Here is an 18,586-nt window from a genome sequence, read left to right on the forward strand (position 1 = left end):
CACACTGATAGAACTCCTAGGAGAAAGAAATTCTTGACACTAGCTGTAGACCTTAACACTACTCTCTCCAGTAATCGATAAAACAAGTAGTCAGAAAATCTGCAGACACAGAAAATCTTAACACTACCAAAGAACCTGCCTAACTAACATTAATGGACTATCCCACCCCACAACAGAATACACTTTATTTTCAAGTGCAAATGGAGCATTCCCCTGGACAGACAATATTTCAGAGTGCAAAACAAAGCTCTAAAAATGTTGAACAAAATAAGGGCAATGAAGTATGCTATTTGAACATAATGAAATCAAACTGGAAAGCAGTCCCAGAAAGATACTTAGAAAACCCCCACATAACTGGAAACTAAACAGAGAGACGCACGCATGGTGCTGGGAAATGGCACAGGGGGCTGGAGAGCAACTTAGCCCACGATGAGACAAGGGGAATCATAGAGAAGGCCCGCAGAAGTGAGGGCGTGACGGGTGACAAGAAGGCAGTGAGCACAGCAGAGAGTAACTACAGTTTGTGACAACTACAAAGAACTCAGTCTTACTTGAAGAACAAATTCAAAGTGATAAGAAATAAAAATAAGGAAACCAACAATAAGGGAGATTTAGAAGTCCAGTCATCCTTGATCCCTTTTTCTTCTCACCACCACAACCCAGCCCAGGCAAATACATCACTAGGAAGCCATTCTAACTCCTGAATGATTTTCTGAAATATTACCCTCCATTCCCACCAATGCCAACCCAGGATGTGTCTACTTCAACAGCCTAGCTCCCTTACTCTCTTCTTATCTGAACCACTCCAATTCAATCTCTTTCCATAGACAGAGAGACTTGGGTGCCACTATCCTCCTACCCCAGTACTAAGGATTGAACCCAGGGGCACTTTTACCACTGAGCTATACCCTCACAGTCCTTTTTTAGTTCTTTTATTTTGAGATAGGGTCTCACTAAATTGCTCAATCTGGCCTCAACTTGCAATCCTCCTGTCTCAGCCTCCCAACTTGCTGGGAGATATGCACTACCACACCTGGCTCAGAGACACTTTAAAGAACACAAATCTGATCACATGATGCCTTACTTAAAAGTACTCACGTTTTTCCCTCCCATTTACTGTATGTGGTATAGAACCCTTTTTCTCCTCCTTTTACCTGGTTACTCTAACTTTGAGCTTCAGGAAAGACTTCTTCAGGAAAGACTTCTCTCTGTGCCCTGCTGACGCAATTATATTTACTTGTCCCCTTTTGAAACATTTTTCTTGCTGATACACAGAATGCCTGTCCTGCTTCTGGAGAAACCTCATTAGAGCTGGGGCCATATTTGATATAATTAATCACTATTGTATCCAAGATAGCAACTGGAACACAGCATGCACTCAATAGGTATTTTTTTAATAAATGAATAAAACAAAAAAAGAAAAAGAAAAGAAGAAATGAATAAATCAATGAAGAAGTCAAAGAAATTCAGATTCTAATAGAACTTTTAACCCATGAAATGCAGTGATGGTTTTTGTTGTTCTTGTTGTTTTTGGTTTTTGGTTTTGGGGGGGTAAATATTTTTTTAGTTGTAGATGGACCCGATATCTTTATTTTTATGTAGTGCTAAGGATTGAACCAATGCCCCACACATGCGAGGCAGGCGCTCCGCCACTCAGCTGCGGCCCCAGCCCTTTTTTTTGTTTCTAGCATACTGGGGATTGAACCCTGGAGGATTCTGAGCTACATCCCCAGCCTCACCCCCTTTTTTCTTTTTTAATTTTCAGACAGGATTTCACTAAATAACCCAGATGGCCCTGAACTTGCAATTCTGCTGCCTCACCACCTCCTCCCCGGAGCAAGATTTACAGGCATGTGCCAACACGCTTGGCCAGAGACAGTTTTTAAACAGTCAATGCTGGGTGACATGGGCTTTGTATATTACTGGCATAAACAAAATTATTCCAATGTAAAATATATAAAAATGATATTGGAAAACCATAATGAAACATAACAAACACTACATAGCTATTAGAATGACTGGAATTCTCATATATTGCTATTGGGAAAATAATATGGCAACACCATTTTGGAAAACAGTTTGGCAACTGCTTTTGAGGGGTTTGGGATTGTATCCCAGGGTGCTTTACTACAGAGTTACTTCCCCAACCCTTTTAATTTTGAGACAGGGTGCTTCAAGTTACCTAGAGTCTCAGAAAATTGTTGAGGTTGGCCTCCAACTTATGATCCTCCTGCCTCAGCCTCCAGGGTTGCTTGGGTTACAGTCATGCTCACCACACCCAGGAACAATTGCTTATAAAACAATTGAAATACACTCAACATATAACCCCAGTGATTCCACTCCTAGTTATTTAATGATGAGTAAGAAAAACTTATGTTCACACAAAACGATAGTTGAGCAGCTTTATTCATAATCTTCAAAACCGTGGAAACACCCAAATGTCTTAGTGGATGGATAAACCAACTGTGGTATAACCACATAATGGGCTATACTACGCTGTGACAAAAACTGATGACCTATTGATATAAGCAATACCTTGACCAAATTTCTAAAACATTACTAGGTAACAAAAAAAAAAATTGGACTCAAAAAGCCTACAAGGTATATAATTTCATTTATAACATTCAGTAAAAGGCAAAATTAAAGAACAGAAAATAAATCAGTGGTGGCCAGAGGGCAGAAGTAGGAGTTGATCAGAAAAGCACAAGGGCAGGAATGGTGGGACATGCATGGAATTTGAGTTATCTGGAAAGTTGAGGAAGAAGGATCACAAATTTGAGGACAGCCTCAGCAACTTAGTGAGACTCTAGTGTCAAAATTTTTAAAAAGCTGGATATGATGGCACACACCTGTGACCCCAGAGGCTGGGGAGGCTGAGGCAGGAGGATCACAAGTTCAAAGCCAGCCTCGGCAAAAACAAGTTGTTAAGCAACTCAGTGAGACCCTGTCTCTAAATAAAATACAGAATAGGCTGGAATGTGGCTCAGTAGATGAGTACCCCTGAATTCAATCTCAGGTACAAAAAAAAAGGGGGGGGGTGGGGGTGGCGATGTGGCTCAGTGGCTGAGTGCCCTGAGTTCAATCCCTGGTATCAAAAAAATAATGATAATAAAAATAATTTTAAAAGGGTGGGGGATAGAGCTCAGTACTTGCCTAGCTTGTGTGAGGCTCTACTACAATTAAAAAAAAAAAAAAGAAGCACAAGGGCATTTGGGAGGAGTAGTGATGGGACCTTCTATAAAGTAGTGATTACATGGCTGTTCGCCAAAACTTAAAAATTATACACTAACAAGGATGAATTTTAATGTATATGTAAACTGAAAATCAATACTTTTTAAAAATTATTAGTATTCCCAGAGAAATATAAAATGAACAGGATGCTATAAAAAAGGAACAAAGAGGGCTGGGGATGTGGCTCAAGCGGTAGCGCGCTCGCCTGGCATGCGTGCGGCCCGGGTTCAATCCTCAGCACCACATACCAGCAAAGATGTTGTGTCCACCGAGAACTGAAAAATAAATATTAAAAAAAAAAATTCTCTCTCTCTCTCTCTAAAAAAAAGGGGGGAAACAAAGAAAATAGCTTTTGAAAATTAATATCTAGAAGCTGAAATAAAAATTGATTCCAAGCCAGGCATGGTGGCACATACCTGTAATCCCAGCGGATCCGGAGGCAGGGGCAGGAGAACTGCAGGTTCAAACCCAGCCTCAGCAAGTTAGCAAGGCACTAAACAACTCAGTGAGACCCTGTCTCTAATAAAATACAAAAATAGGGCTGGAATGTGGCTCAGTGGTCAAGTGCCTCTGAGTTCAATCCCTAGCACATACGCACATACATACATACATACATACATAAAATTCATTTACAACAAAAAAGAATACAGACAACAATAAGTGTTGGCGAGGATGTGGGGAGAAAGGCACACTCATACATTGCTGGTAGGACTGCAAATTGGTGCAGCCAATACAGAAAGCAGTATGGAGATTCCTTGGAAAACTGGGAAGGGAACCACCATTTGACCCAGCTATCCCACTCCTCAGTTTATACCCAAAGGACTTAAAAACAGCGTATTAAGGGACACAGCCACATCAATGTTTGTAGCAGCACAATTCACAATAGCTAAACTGTGGAACCAACCTAGATGCCCTTCAGTAGATGAATGGATAGGGAAACTTTGGTTTCCCTATAGAAAATTACTTAGCATTAAAAGAGAATAAAATCGTCAAGAGCCTTGTAAGGTTTTGAACAACCAATAAAAAATAAATAAATAAATAAATAAATAAATTGAATCATCAATGTAAAAAAAAAAAAAGAGAGAGAATAAAATCACGGCATTTGCAGGTAAATGGATGAAGTTGGAGAATATATTGCTAAGTGAAGCAAGCCAATCCCAAAAAATCAAAGGCCAAATGTTTTCTTTGATATGAGGATGCAGATGCATAATGGCGATGGGGGGGAGCTCGGAGCACGGGAGAAATGGAGGAACTTTAGATAGGGCAAAGGGAAGGGAGGGGAAGGGAGGGGACTAGGGGGTGGGAATGATGGTGGAGTGAGTTAGACATCTTTACCCTAGGTACGTGTATAAGACATGAATCACGTGAAATCATTCTGTGTACAACCAGTGTCTTGAAAAATTGTGCTCTATATGTATAATATGAAATGAATTTCATTCTGCCATCATGTATAACAAATCAGAATAAATAAATAAATAAATATTTTTTAAAAATAAAATACTGAGGGCTGGGGATGTGGCTCAAGCGGTAGCGCGCTCGCCTGGCATGCGTGCGGCCCGGGTTCGATCCTCAGCACCACATACCAACAAAGATGTTGTGTCAGCCAATAACAAATAAATAAATAAATATTTAAAAATAAAAATAAATAAAATAAAATACTGTAGTAAATACCACAGTAAAACAGAACAGGACAGAACAGCAGTAAGAGAGAAAGCCCTGACTCTGAAGAGGCCTCAGGGAAAAGAGGTGCAGCAGGGAACTACTTTTGTTTGCCATAAACTTTTAACATTGTTTTAATTTCTTTTCTCTACATTCATGTACTACTTTGACGAATAAAAAATGATAAGAAATATTTTGCCATATATCAAGTACAAAACAATGTTTACTATGATCCAGATTATCTTAACTATATTGATTAAAATGTTATTAAAAATGGAACAAATATAAATACGCTTCTAGTGGTCACCTCATTGTTAGAGTTGAGCAATAAATCTGATGTCAGATGAATTAAAATTTTTAAATGAACAACATTTAACATTTCTACTACATGGGGGAAGAATAAAGCTCTACTTTAACCTGTTTTTTTTTTTTTTTCTGTACCAGGGATTGAACTCAGGGGCACTCAACTACTCAGACACACCCCCAGCCCTATTTTGTATTTTATTTAGAGAAAGGGTGTCAGTGAGTTGCTTAGTGCCTTTTTTCTTTCTTTCTTTTAAAATATTTTTTTTAGTTGTTGATGAACCTTTATTCTACTTATTTGTATGTGGTGCTGAGAATTGAGCCCTGTGCCTCACACACGCTAATGCTAGCCAAGTGCTCTACCACTGAGCCACAACCCCAGGATCCCCCCACCCCTTGCTTTTTGCTGAGGCTGGCTTTGAACTTTCGATCCTCTTGTCTCAGCCTCCCTAGTCGCTGGGATGGGATTACAAGCCTACACCACCATGTGCAGCTTAACCTGCATTTTTACTTAAATGTGTTCCTCAAACTATTTTTATCTTATGAGTCAACTGGCAGTATTTGATACAATAAAATACAACTTCACTACTATACAATAAGCAATCTTCACAGAATCACCATCTACAGTTGAAGGGAGAAAAAAAAAATCAAGACAATAAGAGCTAACACTGATTGACTCTGCCATGTGCCAGGTACAGTTGCAGGCATTTCAACTCCTATTAATCCATTTAATACTAACACATTGAATTCAGTACTATATCTCTATTTTACAAATGAGAAAGGTGAGGCACAGAAAATTAAGGAACTGCTGGGCACGGTGGCCCACGCCCAGAATCCCAGCAACTCAGGAGGCTGAGGCAGAAGGACTGACTGCAAGCTCAAAACCAGCTTCAGCAATTTAACAAGGTCCTTTAAGTAACTTACCAAGACCCTATCTCAAAATAAAAACTCAAAAGGGTTGGGGATGTGGCCCAGTGGTTAAGGATCCCTGGGTTCAATCCCCAATACCAAATTAAAAAAAAAAAAAAACAGATTCCCCAGATTTAACCCATGAAATGTGGTTCCAAATTCTACCCTAAATCATTATGCTACAACAAATAACATGGGAGGGGGTGTGGTTCAGTGGTAGAACACTTGCCTTGCATATGTGTGGCACTGGGTTTGATTCTCAGCACCGCATATAAATAAATGAATAAAATAAAGGTCTGTCAACAACTAAAAAATTTTTTTTGAAAGAGAGAGAGAGAGACTTTTTAATATTTATTTTTTAGTTTTCGGTGGACACAACATCTTTATTTTATTTTATGCTGAGGATCGAACCCAGCGCCCCGTGCATGCCAGGCGAGCACGCTACCGCTTGAGCCACATCCCCAGCCCTAAAAATTTTTTAAATATTATTTTTCATTGTAGATGGACACGTATCTTTATTTTTATTTATTTATTTTTATGTGGTGCTGAGGATCCAACCCAGGGCCTCACGCGTACTAGGCAAATGCTCTACCACTGAGCTACAACCCCAGCCCTAAATTTTTTTTTTTTTAAATCACCTCCCTAGATCCGACAATCAAAAAAGACTCATCTAGAATCACCAAATTCTCACAAATCATGACAGACTAAAATTCTGTGGTACGCTTATATATTACAGGTGCCCCTGACACCTGCCACAAGTCTTCACACTGCCAGTGTGGAAATCAGCAGTATGACCCCCACTTACACTTGTCCTTATCAGGCAAATGCTTCTGGAATAAATACCCCAAGATGACTGAAGGCAATACAATAATCACAGACATTTAGGAAGACTCAAAATCCAGCTGACTTTTGTCCTAAGAGAATTCTGTTTAAAAATTATTATAGGGCTGGGATTGTGGCTCATCGGTAGAGCGCTCGCCTAGCACAGGCGGGACCCGGGTTCGATCCTCAGCAACACATAAAAATAAAGGCATTGTGTTGTGTCCATCTACACCTAAAAAATAAATTTTAAAAAATTATTATAACAGAGTTGGGATTGTAGCACAGTGGTAATACACTTGCCTAGCATGAATGAGGCCCTGGGTTCCATTCCCAGCACAGGAAGAAAGGAAGAAAGAAAGAAAGAAACAAACAAACAAACTACTGTTAACCAATGAAACAAGTCTGGGTGAAGTAGATCTATCAATATTGAATTTGCAGCCAGGCATGGTGGCACAAATCTGTAATTCCAGCAACTAGGAAGGCTGAGGCAGGAGGACTTCAATTCAAAGCCAGCCTCAACAATTTACCAAGATCCTGTTCTCCATAAAATGAGATGGTAAATGTAGTTCAGTGTCAGAGCACCCCTGAGTTCAATCCCCAGTACAGGGGGAAAAAAAAACAAATTAAAAAAAATTTTTTTGTAGTTATACATGAACAGAATGCCTTTATTTTATTTATTCATCTTTATATGGTACTAAGGATTGAACCCAGTAAGTGCCTTACACATGCTAGGCAAGCACTCTGCCATTGAGCTATAGCCCCAAACCCAATTTTTTTTTAATTGCAATGATCCAACAATTCCACACCTGGGTATGTTTATATAAACATATATGTATACACACGCTTATGTATATGTGTATAGAGAAATAAAAACCTATGTCTAGGAAAAAACCTGTACATGAAAGTTCACAGTGGCATTTTTCATAATAGTCAAAATCTGAAAACAAATGACCATGAATTGATGAAATGGATAAGCAAAACATCATGTAGTCATATAAAACGAAAATACTATTTAAATATAGTACTGATATATGCTACAACATTTACCAGTTTCAACTCCCAGCATCAAAAAAATAAAAAAATCAGTCAGCAATTTAGAAGATGTACAATAAATGTTAGCTATTACTGTTACTGTGTTTATAATTTTTCAGCAAACTATGGGCAATCAAAAATGTTATTTAAATAATATAACAATAATAATGTAACAAAAAGACAGCCGGGTGTGGTGGAGCACACCTTTCCCAGCAGCTAGGGAGGCTGAGGCAGAAGGATAGAGAGTTCAAAGTCAGCTTCAGCAACAGCGAGGTGCTTAGCAACTCAGTGAGACCCTGTCACTAATAAAATACAAAACAGCGATGTAGCTCAGTGGTTCCAGTGCCCCTGGGTTCAATCCCCAATACATAAAAAAAAAGACTATATAAAAATAATCTTAGATATGTACCAGCAAACCACTGAACCATAACTCTATATAATAATGTGCATTTTAATTCTTTCTCTATTGTTTACTTTCAGTCTTTGAAGTGCATTTTCATGTATAAGTATTTTTTTTAACGAGAGAGAGGGGGGGGAGGGGGAGGGAATTTTTTAACATTTATTTTTTAGTTTTCGGCGGACACAACATCTTTGTTTGTATGCGGTGCTGAGGATCAAACCCAGGCTGCACGCATGCCAGACAAGCGCGCTACCGCTTGAGCCACATCCCCAGCCCAACATGTATAAGTATTTGGCTTTTTTTTTTTATTGAAAATATTCTGCCTTCCACTGGACACAGTAGCACAGGCCTATAATTCCAGCAATTTGGGAGGCCATAGCAGGAGGATCACAAGTGCAAGTTTGAGACCAGTCTGGGCAATTTAGTGAGACTTATCTCAAAATAAAAAAATTAAAAAAAAGGAAAAAGAATTGGGGATGTAGTTCAGTGGCAAAGCACTCCTGGGTTCAATCTCCAGTATTTAAAAAAAAAAAAAAAAGCTTCCAAAAACATGACAAAAGTTAGAATGAGAGTCTCTGCTAAGATACAACTAAAGTATAAAGCTGAGATTATAATCACTTCAATAAACAGACATTCAAAGAGAAGAGACCAAGGTGAGCAAGAAGAATCCTGGAAGACTTCTCATGGCAAGGGGGGTTTGAGCCTAAGCAACAGAGGGAAAAAGGACATCAGCTAAGATTTGCTCCTGCTGTCACCTAGCTGTCACTGGCCATCACTACCCACCAACCTCTCACTCCCATACACTCACCTGGAAGGACATATAGTGACTCAGAGGACAACAGGGTCTTGAGAGGTGAGGAAAGAAAGACCTAACAGAAGAGACCAGATCTCCTGGCCTTACCTCCCCCAATCCTGCTGCACACACTTTTCAATACACAGACCCATTTCCAAATATGCCTGTGGGCAAGTACCAGAAGAGCAGGCAAGCAAGCCTATTTATTATCACAAACCTAGGACACACCTCTGTACTACTCATAGATCATGTTGCCCAACTTTTTAAAAACTCTTCTGGCTCTCATTTACTTTCTTTTATTTATTTTTTTTTTTAAATATTTATTTATTTTTAGTTCTTGGCGGACACAACACCTTTGTTTGTTTGTGGTGCTGAGGATCGAACCCGGGCCGCACGCATGCCAGGCGAGCACGCTACCGCTTGAGCCACATCCCCAGCCATTTACTTTCTTTTAATTCTCATGTTTAACCTCTTCAGGTGCTCATACCTGAAAAGACATCGCACTCGTTTCCCTTATAATCTTTACCTACCTGTTAGTACTGAACACACTGCCTTCTTTCAGATGCTTCCACTCTCGCTCTACACTTCTGACAGATCAAGGCCCAAAGAATTCTGAAGTGCTTCTGGATAGATCTTCCACCCAAAGCTAAAAACCCATCCAGATCCCACCATCACATCCTCTTCCAATCCATCCTGTTGTGCAAGAAGCCATGCTACACTTTCTAGCAGACCACTGACATCCTATCCCACTGCTGCCAGATCTTCTGACTGATTCTCAGTACCCAAATTGAACATCTGAAACGGATGTGGGGGGGGTTCAGACCACCTCACAAGTCACTCTCTCATTCTGGGGGAAAGGGCTACAGCAGGGGCTTAACCATATCTTTATGAGGTGATGTCGGTGTGATGCACACATGTGCATGGCGCTCATGGGAATACAGCCTATCCCTTGGGTGTCCCAGGAGTGAAAAAAGTCTGAAGTCACCAGTCTGGCCCAAACCTTATTCGACAAATGAGGGAGGAAATAAATGACTCTGGCTTGTTTCTCTAGGAACTGCCCAACACAACACACAATGGAACTTTACAATTTATTTCCTATTCACATTCTCAGGCTCTTCCAACTGCCCACTTGTTACTATCAGTGCCTGAGCTCATGCCGCTCACTCCCTCCCTCAGTCTGTCCTTACCATCCACAAGCCCATCCAGGAAGCATCTGCCCACACCAACCTCCCTGAACCAGGTATGATCTTGCCTTCCTTTAAATCTCCACTGTACTTTGTACCTCACTTGTAGCAATCAGGAATTACATGTATACTGAAAAGATATTTGGCTGATACTGCTGGGAATAAATACTGCCAAACCAGTAGCAAATTCTGTTTCAGATGAATCTATAGTTTATTCATGGCATGTCTGCCACTGATCTCCACTGTGGACATAAATCTTTTAAGTCTCCCAGGATAATGCCACGGTTTTTGCTTTCTGAAGTGATCAGAGGTTCCAAATTTCAAAATTGCAGGTAAGTATTCTTAGAAATTTCACACAAGTTAAATGCAAGAACCACTGTTTCAAGTATAATTTTTTTTCAAATATAATTTTTTTAAATTAGCAAATGCTTCATTTCAGAGTGCTTAGAAAACTTTACCAAGTGCCTATTCAAAACAGATTTTCTATATAATCTTTCTCAATGCATTAGCAAAGTAGCCTATTGACCAAAATAATTCTAAATTTTATAAATAAAAATAATAAAGGTTTTATTCATTTAATCTAGTGTAAGCCGAACAAGATGATTTCAAAGTTGACATTCCTACGTAACATTTGTCATGGGAATATCTTAGGTATCCATTTAAATTTTTCCTTCTTTTAAGGAAAACATTTCATCTCCAATGAATAAATTTCTTTAAATCTATGGCTTTAGCAATGTAAGCCAATGTCTTTGTATCAACAATTATACAAAGTACTCAATACATAGTACTACAAAGTACCCAACAGATAAATAGATGAATGAGCTATTTTTAATACTAGGAATTTAATTAGTGCTTATGCCAACATTCTAAAATACAAAAACTAACCCACTTATTGTAAATTATCAATAAAATAAACCCCTCTTTTAGCCTTGACACTACATAGAATTCATATCCACCAACTCTATTTTTTTATTGCTCTTGGGATATCTTACACACATATACACAAATACCTGACAGCCTTCCTTTCAGGAAGTACAGATAATGAAACTAATCTTTAGCCTGAACAACTCACTGCCATGCTTTGTTACTCATTTTAGGCCAGTGGACATATTCTAAAAGTTCAGAACACAAAATGTAACATTCAAAAGGCAAAACATTCAAATGTTAACACCACATCCAATAAAAGGAGAATGCCTGGCAAGCCTATGAAACAGCAGCTCAAAACAGTTAACTCTCTATTAGAAACATTCACTAGTCAAACTGTCTATCAAAATCTAATGAGACCAACTGTTAAGCTTCCTAAATCCAAAGTATTTAAGTTATGGTATCCACTATAGAATTATCAAAACTTCACTTATTACAAATTCTCAGCTACTAACAATGATTTGTCCAACCAATCTTTGATGAGTACCTGCTATGTGTAAAACACACTGTTAGGAGATGCTGAGTGTATACAAACACCTACCCCTAAGGAGTTAATAATTTCATATAAACATAGGGCAAGTATATACAAGATAGGTTACAAGTGTCACTAAGAACAAAAAATCACAGAAGTATCAGAAATATACAAGTTTTGTTTTGTTTTGTTTTTTTAAGGACAACTACCCACAATAATGGAATTCAGCATATACACAGCCATCAATCCTAAATATTATTGGCTGGGCCTTCAGGTAGGAATTAAAGTTAGCTGAACTGCTCTGCCAAAATGCCTCAATCCTAACTTTAAAAAAACTTCTTCCCTAGTGTCTGTAATTCAGTCTCCATGTTTGAATTCCAGGTTCTTGGTACAATGAGGATCAACATGTGATTTCTTAAAGTAAAACCTATTACTATAAAAGATACACTAAAACTAACTTGTCAAGAAATGAAAGTTGCAAACAGTCCCTTCTACATACAAGACATAAACCCTTGACACTCATTCATTCCCTTCCTTCTCCCTGCCAGCATCTCCCCACCACAAGACAGGTAACTGTTCTTTTCAGAAAAAAATTACCTTGTCTCATTTGATGTTATGACTACCTAAATGTGTTTAATCTGGCCTAATATCCATAGTTAACCCACTAAGAATTTAAACATTCATAAAAATGTTTCAAAGTAACCATTCCTACTACTCTATAGTCTCTCAGAAAGTGACAGGACACACATTAATTGCCTCCCATTTACTCAAAAACTTTACTTTTGTAAAGTAAATGAATTACAACTGGATTCTAATTTAGTTAATCCAGGTAAACAAAAATATAAAGGAAAAGCCTGTTAAGTTGTTGCTATAGGTTGTTTTTTTCACAATGTAGTAAACCACAACTATGTATTCACTACAAATCAGTAATTGTGCGTGGCTTTTTTTTTTTTTTTTTAAACAAAATGCATCTCAGCACCAGCCTGGAGAAACTTTTCTATGAGAAAACAGGTGAGACTTCACCATGGAGAAATTTATTACAGTTCCAGGGTGGACTTTTTCCTCAAAAATAGAATGAAAAGAAAAAGTCATTTTGTAATCAATCTGACAGGGCTGCTGTGACTTCAAAAGTTCATCTCCAACAATTATGTCTGGATGATCAACCGCACATCTTCTGCAACAGGTGCCACAGAACTTGCATTTCCCAAACAAAGCAAAGGGATCACATCAGGATCCAGGTTCCTGAGGCTTTGCATTTTACTTCAGATTTAACCAAAAGGATTCTGAATCGGATGGATTACTAAATTAGGCTTGGTTTGGTTTGGTTTCTGACTTTGTTTTTTAACTAGCCATTGACTAACAACTGTTGCACGCGCCCATTAGCACTTGAATACACACACACACACACACACACACACACACAGGACCACATAAGGATCCCCTACCATCTCAACTGATCATTTCCTTAACATAATTTTTAAACCGCATAGCTAGGGGTGAGAAGGGAAGCATGTTTTGTGTGTATTTGGGTGCCACAAACCGTCTCAATCCTTAATACCCTTTTAAGGAACAGACAGACAATAAAAATCTACAAGAAACCACATTAGAAATGCAAAGAGGTTTGCAAAACAAGAGGCTTCCTTCATTCTAAAAAGCCCACACCAAAACAAGGGGAGAAAAATGAACGCAATGGGTGTGTGTGTGTGCCAAAGTTTCAATCCTGCCGGTGGAGACACTGCACTGGTACAAATTTTGAAGAGGAAAAGGGGGGGGCTGGGGGGTGAGAAAGAAAGCGAGCGAGTGTGTGGCCTGCAAACTGCAACAATGCAATCTCCATTTTGAACAATGCGCCTCTTTCCTCTTGTAAATCTAGTTTTTTGCCACTTGATGTGTCGTCGCATTTCCCCTCCGTTCGGGGGGCGGGCGGGGATGGGGGGAGACCGGAGCAGGATGCACTCACTGCACACGAGAGGGAGTAAGCGAGGGGGGAGGGGGAGGAGGTGGGGAAGGAGGCTGCAGCGACCGGCCTGGGTGGGTACCTGGAGTGCTGCTGTAGGTGCTGTGGCTCCTGAAGCTGCTTTCCGTGCAGTAACTGGCGTCGTCGTCATCATCTTCCATCTCCTCCGGATAATCCGAGTCATCCTCGTCTTCCTCCATCTCATCTTCCTCTTCCTCCTCGGAATCCTGGGTCTCCTCGGCGTCGCCGTCCTCCTCCTCCTCTTCCTCCTCCTCCTCCGAGACCATGTCCTCCTCCTCCTCCTCCTCCTCGCTCTCGTGGTCATCGTACACCACTTTGTTGACGGCCCTGCGGGCCGGGGTGGTCCGGGCCAGGTGGCCGCCGCCGCCCCCGCCCCCCGTCCTGCCGCCCCCGCCTCCTCGCCCCCCCCGGCCCGGGGCGCTGGTGCTGGGGGGGGCCGGCGGCGGCGGCGGCGGCGGCGGCTTCCTCCGGCTACTGCTGCCCCCCCTGGGCGAGCTCAGCCGCGTCTTGGGCGCCACCTCAGCCTGGGCGGCGGCCCACCTGCCCCGGCTGCTGCCGCGGTGCCGCGAGCGGAGCCCCCCGATGGGTCCGGACGTGGGCGGCGGCGGCGGCGGCGGTGGCGGGGCTGGGGCGCAGCGCTCCGCAGCGGGAGCCGCGGGCTGCTTGGGCGGCCTGCCCCGCCGGCCCCTCATGTCGGAGCCGCGGCGGGGGGAGAAGGGAAAGCGGAGGGGGGAGGGGCGGGCGCAGGGGGCGGTGGGGGGCGCCGGGGCCGGGTGGGGAGGCCTGCGGGGCCGGGCGGGAGGGGCCCGGCCGGCGGAAGCGGGTGGAGGGAGAAGGCTCAGTCCGAATTGCTGGGGCCCCACTCCGGATCGCCTTCAGCCGCCATCTTGTTTCTTCCCTCTCGCTCGGTGACTGGGGGAACCGACAGCGGCCGCAGGCCCGGAGAGCGGTCACGTGAGCTGCGCCGCCGACGAGCCTGGGACGGAGCGAGGGCGCGCGGCGGCCGCTAGGGGGAGCGCGGGAGCGACGCGTCGGGGGCGGGGAGCCCTGGAGCCCGGGCTCGGCTCGGAGCGGAGAGAGGGGCGCGCCGCTCGAGAAATGCCCCAGCCGGAAGCCTGGGGGGGACCAAAGTCCCCGCCCGGTCCCGGCTGGAGCCCGAACGCGGCACAGCCACCTCCACGACTCGTACCCGAGGTTAGGAGAGGCCCCAGGTAGTCGTACCCCTCGCGCCCCCGTGGGGAAACCGATGCGCTTTCGGAGCCCTAGAGGGTGTCGAGGGGGAAGACCCCAGCGACCTAGGGTGCCAGGCAGCTCCAGCGACGGAGGGAAATTGGGGGCCGGGGAGGAGAGCCCCCGGAATGTGAAACTGCGAAGGCTGGGCTGTAGAGTCCTGAAACTCATCCCAATGACCGCTGCTGGGGGACTGCCAGGAACCACACCCGGGGCTGCGGGACCCCGAGGGAGGGTCACTCTGGATCGTGGCACGGGGTCCCCATCCGGAAAGCCTCTGATGACCTTCAGAACGCAGCCACGTTCCGGCATCTCCTCCCCTTTCCCGAAGACCCAGCTAGGAACTCTGCCACCTGGGCCAGAACTTGCCTCGCTCCCCTTCGCGGAGGAAGGTGGCATCTCGCCTAAAGTCTACTTCAAGATGTTAAGTTTGTATTAATTGGGAAACAGCTTTAATTTCTTTACCTGACAAGCCACTAGGTCTCAGCTCGGCCCCTAGAACGAACCATGACGACGAAATTTCAGGCACACACCCCAAATCAGGAGGACTCCTGGGGCCAAGGTTAGCTCTGGGGATGAGAGAGGTTTTACAAACCTATATTAATATCTATTGAAATATGAGACAACCGAAGAGCAAATTAAAGAAAAATAGTTAATAGGGTTCTGCCCACTAATTGCCTTACTTCAGTCTAGTTAGGAAAATAAAACACATATATGAAGTGAAAATTAAGCCGGGCTGATAGCGCCTGCCCATAATCCAAGCTGCTAGGGAGGCTGAGGCAGGAAGATCTCTAGTTCAAAGCCAGCCTCAGCAATTAAGCGAGGCTCTAAGGCACTCTGACTGTGTCTTTAAATAAAATATAAAAAGGACTGCGATTGTGACTCTGGTTTAAACACCCCTGGGTTTAATCCCTGGTAACAAAATACAAGCAGTAGCCAAATCGTGGTCCATACCTATAATTCTAGAGACTCAGCGATTGGAAAGGATTAGACAGGAGGATTGCAAATTGTCCAGACCAGCCTCAGCCACTTGGATCCTGGATTCTGTCTCAAAAAGGACTGAGGATGTAGCTTAGTGGTAAAGCATCCTAGATTCAATTCCCACTACCAATAAATAAACTACAAGAACTGATTGCCAAATGTATTCACTGTAATTCAGTTGCACATCAAGGATAACAAACATACCTACAGGGACCAGATAAGTAATGAAAAGTGGGCAAGGTGATGGATTTGGCAAACAGAAGTGCTCATGTTTTGTCTAATGAAAGCAGCTATGGGAATGCAGCCCTAAAATGGCTAGAGAATTTTCAAGAGAATATGAAAATGTGGTTTTCACATGAACTCGATTTTTAAATGTTGGCAAAAGTCAACGTCTTTTTTTTTTTAAAGAGAGAGAGGAGAGAGAATTTTTTTTTTTTTAAAGAGAGAGAGAGAGAGAATTTTAATATTTATTTTTTTAGTTATCGGCGGACACAACATCTTTGTTTGTATGTGGTGCTGAGGATCGAACCCGGGCCGCACGCATGCCAGGCGAGCGCACTACCGCTTGAGCCACATCCCCAGCCCAAGTCAACGTCTTTAAAACCCTTCAGATTCGTTAAAATATATGTGGTACAGGCTGGGTGCAGTGGTACATGCTGGTAATCCCAGAAGTTTGGGAGCCTGAGGCAGGAGGATCACAAATTAAAAGCCAGCCTCAGCAACTTAGGCCCTAAGTTAACTTAGCAAGACCCTGTCTCAAAATAAAATATGAAAAGGGCTGGGGATGTGACTCAGTAGCATCCCTGGGTTCAACTCCTGTATCAAAAGGAAAAAGAAAAAAAAAAAAAGATATATATATGGGGGGGACAGATACAGCCCAAAGTCCACAGAGTCTATAAGTTTACTTATAGACTTATAAATGGAATTTAAGCTCTCAAGCTGTTACCTTCTACCTGGCTCAAATTCCTGATGATTCGTAGGCTGTTCCACTGTTCTAAGAAGCTACCTACTTCTGGTTGTTGGTGTGTACAATAAGGTTAGTGAATCTAATAGGACAGTCTTCTTTCACTGTGAAGTTGATTCATTAAGCAATGAATGCAACTCATGTTATTGAGTTAGGTATTCAGTAAACCCACATCGGGTGATGCTGGTAAAAGCGCAGCTAGCAGGAAAAGCAGATCCAAATTCAGTATAAACACTTTCCCATGATACTGACTCACCGTCCCTCCATGATAGAGTCCATTATAATGATGCCTTTTTAAATGGGCACTCCACAGTGGCAACAGCCAGGTTAGCCTGGGGGAGAAACCTATGATGAGCCTGTCATAACCTCTGTCCCAGCCTCATTGCCATTTTGTTCAGGTCCTCAGTAGGCAGGCACTGGCTTGACTAGGGGAGGAGCTTGATTTATGTCCACAGGTGGCTCTGTCCATCCACTTGCTCCTTATAGTTTCTTTAGCAATGAGAATATTTTGATAAGCATTCAATATGAGACACAAATACTCTCTAAGTCTAATCCGAGATGTTCTACATCCTCACCCCCAAACCTCCTTGTCACCAATCTGGGTTCATTACCTGGTCCCTGGGTTGAACAGTCTTTCTTATGGCAAAGAGAATCATAAGAGTACAACTCAAGTTGCTGAGTGATGGCACACACCTGTAATCCCAGCTGCTTGTGGGGGAAGAGACAGGAGTATCGAAAGTTCAAAGCCAGCCTTAGGAAAAGCAGGATGCTAAGCAATTCAGTGAGACCCTGTCTCTAAATAAAATATATAATAGGGCTGGGGATGTGGCTCAGTGGTTGAATGCCCTGAGTTCAATCCCAGATACAAAAAAAAAAAAAAATTGTACAACTCAAACCTCCATCCACTAGGAAGGTTTCTTCTTGCCCCTGTCTTTCAAGAACACAAAGTGTAGTTCTGCTGTTTCCAGCTATGCCATCCATAGGTCCCCTGGTCATGGGGAGTTCTCCCGAAGGGCATGGTTGTGAATTGAGGGAGTGGTGGCAATGAGATAATGAGATGAGAACAAACATGCTTGGCTTTGCACTACATCTGTTCTTCACCGGAACTTGTTCAGACCTGCTCATATATATCATGCTTCCTGGGGAAAGGAGTACTACTGGGCACTTTATGGCTAAGTGGAACAGACACTCAGTTCACAGTAAGCTACACAGGTATGTGGTCACCTGGCTTTACATCTTTGTCAGGGCCCAGGGGCAAAATAAAAGCAATTTCCAAAGAGAAGAATAGTTATTAGCCAAAGAGAGCAAGACTTGGTTTCAAACTCTAAGCAGATCCATAGTGATGTTCCTTTGGGGGTTTGTCATAAGCTCTGTACAGCATCCCAGAGTGTGACTGTGAATGGGGGATCACTGGATACCCTGGATCAGGAGGCCCAATTGCACTGCAGTCTGGATCTGCTGAAGAACCTCCTGCTCTGCCTTGTGGCTCAACATTAGCAAGCTTCAGGTCACTTTGAAAATGGCACAAAGGAGCACATGCAGATGTGGTATATATAAATCCAAAGACAGCTGCCAAGCACCCAATACTGTCAAAAGAAACCACACCGCCCACAGTCCTTGAATTCTTCACATCCATTACATGTCTTTTGGCTACAAGCACTCCTCTAGACACTTGCCTTTAATTCCAAGTGACATGGGTGATTT

At 42.6% G+C, this 18,586-nt stretch overlaps 1 protein-coding gene across 5 annotated transcripts in view; it reads right to left on the reverse strand.

Moving 5' to 3' along the window:
- Positions 1-14,399, reverse strand: part of Bptf (bromodomain PHD finger transcription factor) — a 134,668-nt gene extending 120,269 nt beyond the window's left edge. For all 5 annotated transcript variants that reach the window (XM_026402231.2, XM_077800460.1, XM_026402230.2 and 2 more), the window contains exon 1: positions 13,769-14,399. In XM_026402231.2, the coding sequence (XP_026258016.2) occupies positions 13,769-14,399 (631 nt within the window). The remainder of the gene's footprint in view (positions 1-13,768) is intronic.
- Positions 14,400-18,586: the final 4,187 nt, after the last annotated feature.

This window comes from Urocitellus parryii, chromosome 7 (assembly GCF_045843805.1).
Source record: "Urocitellus parryii isolate mUroPar1 chromosome 7, mUroPar1.hap1, whole genome shotgun sequence".
In the NCBI taxonomy this organism is placed as follows: Eukaryota; Metazoa; Chordata; class Mammalia; order Rodentia; family Sciuridae; genus Urocitellus; species Urocitellus parryii.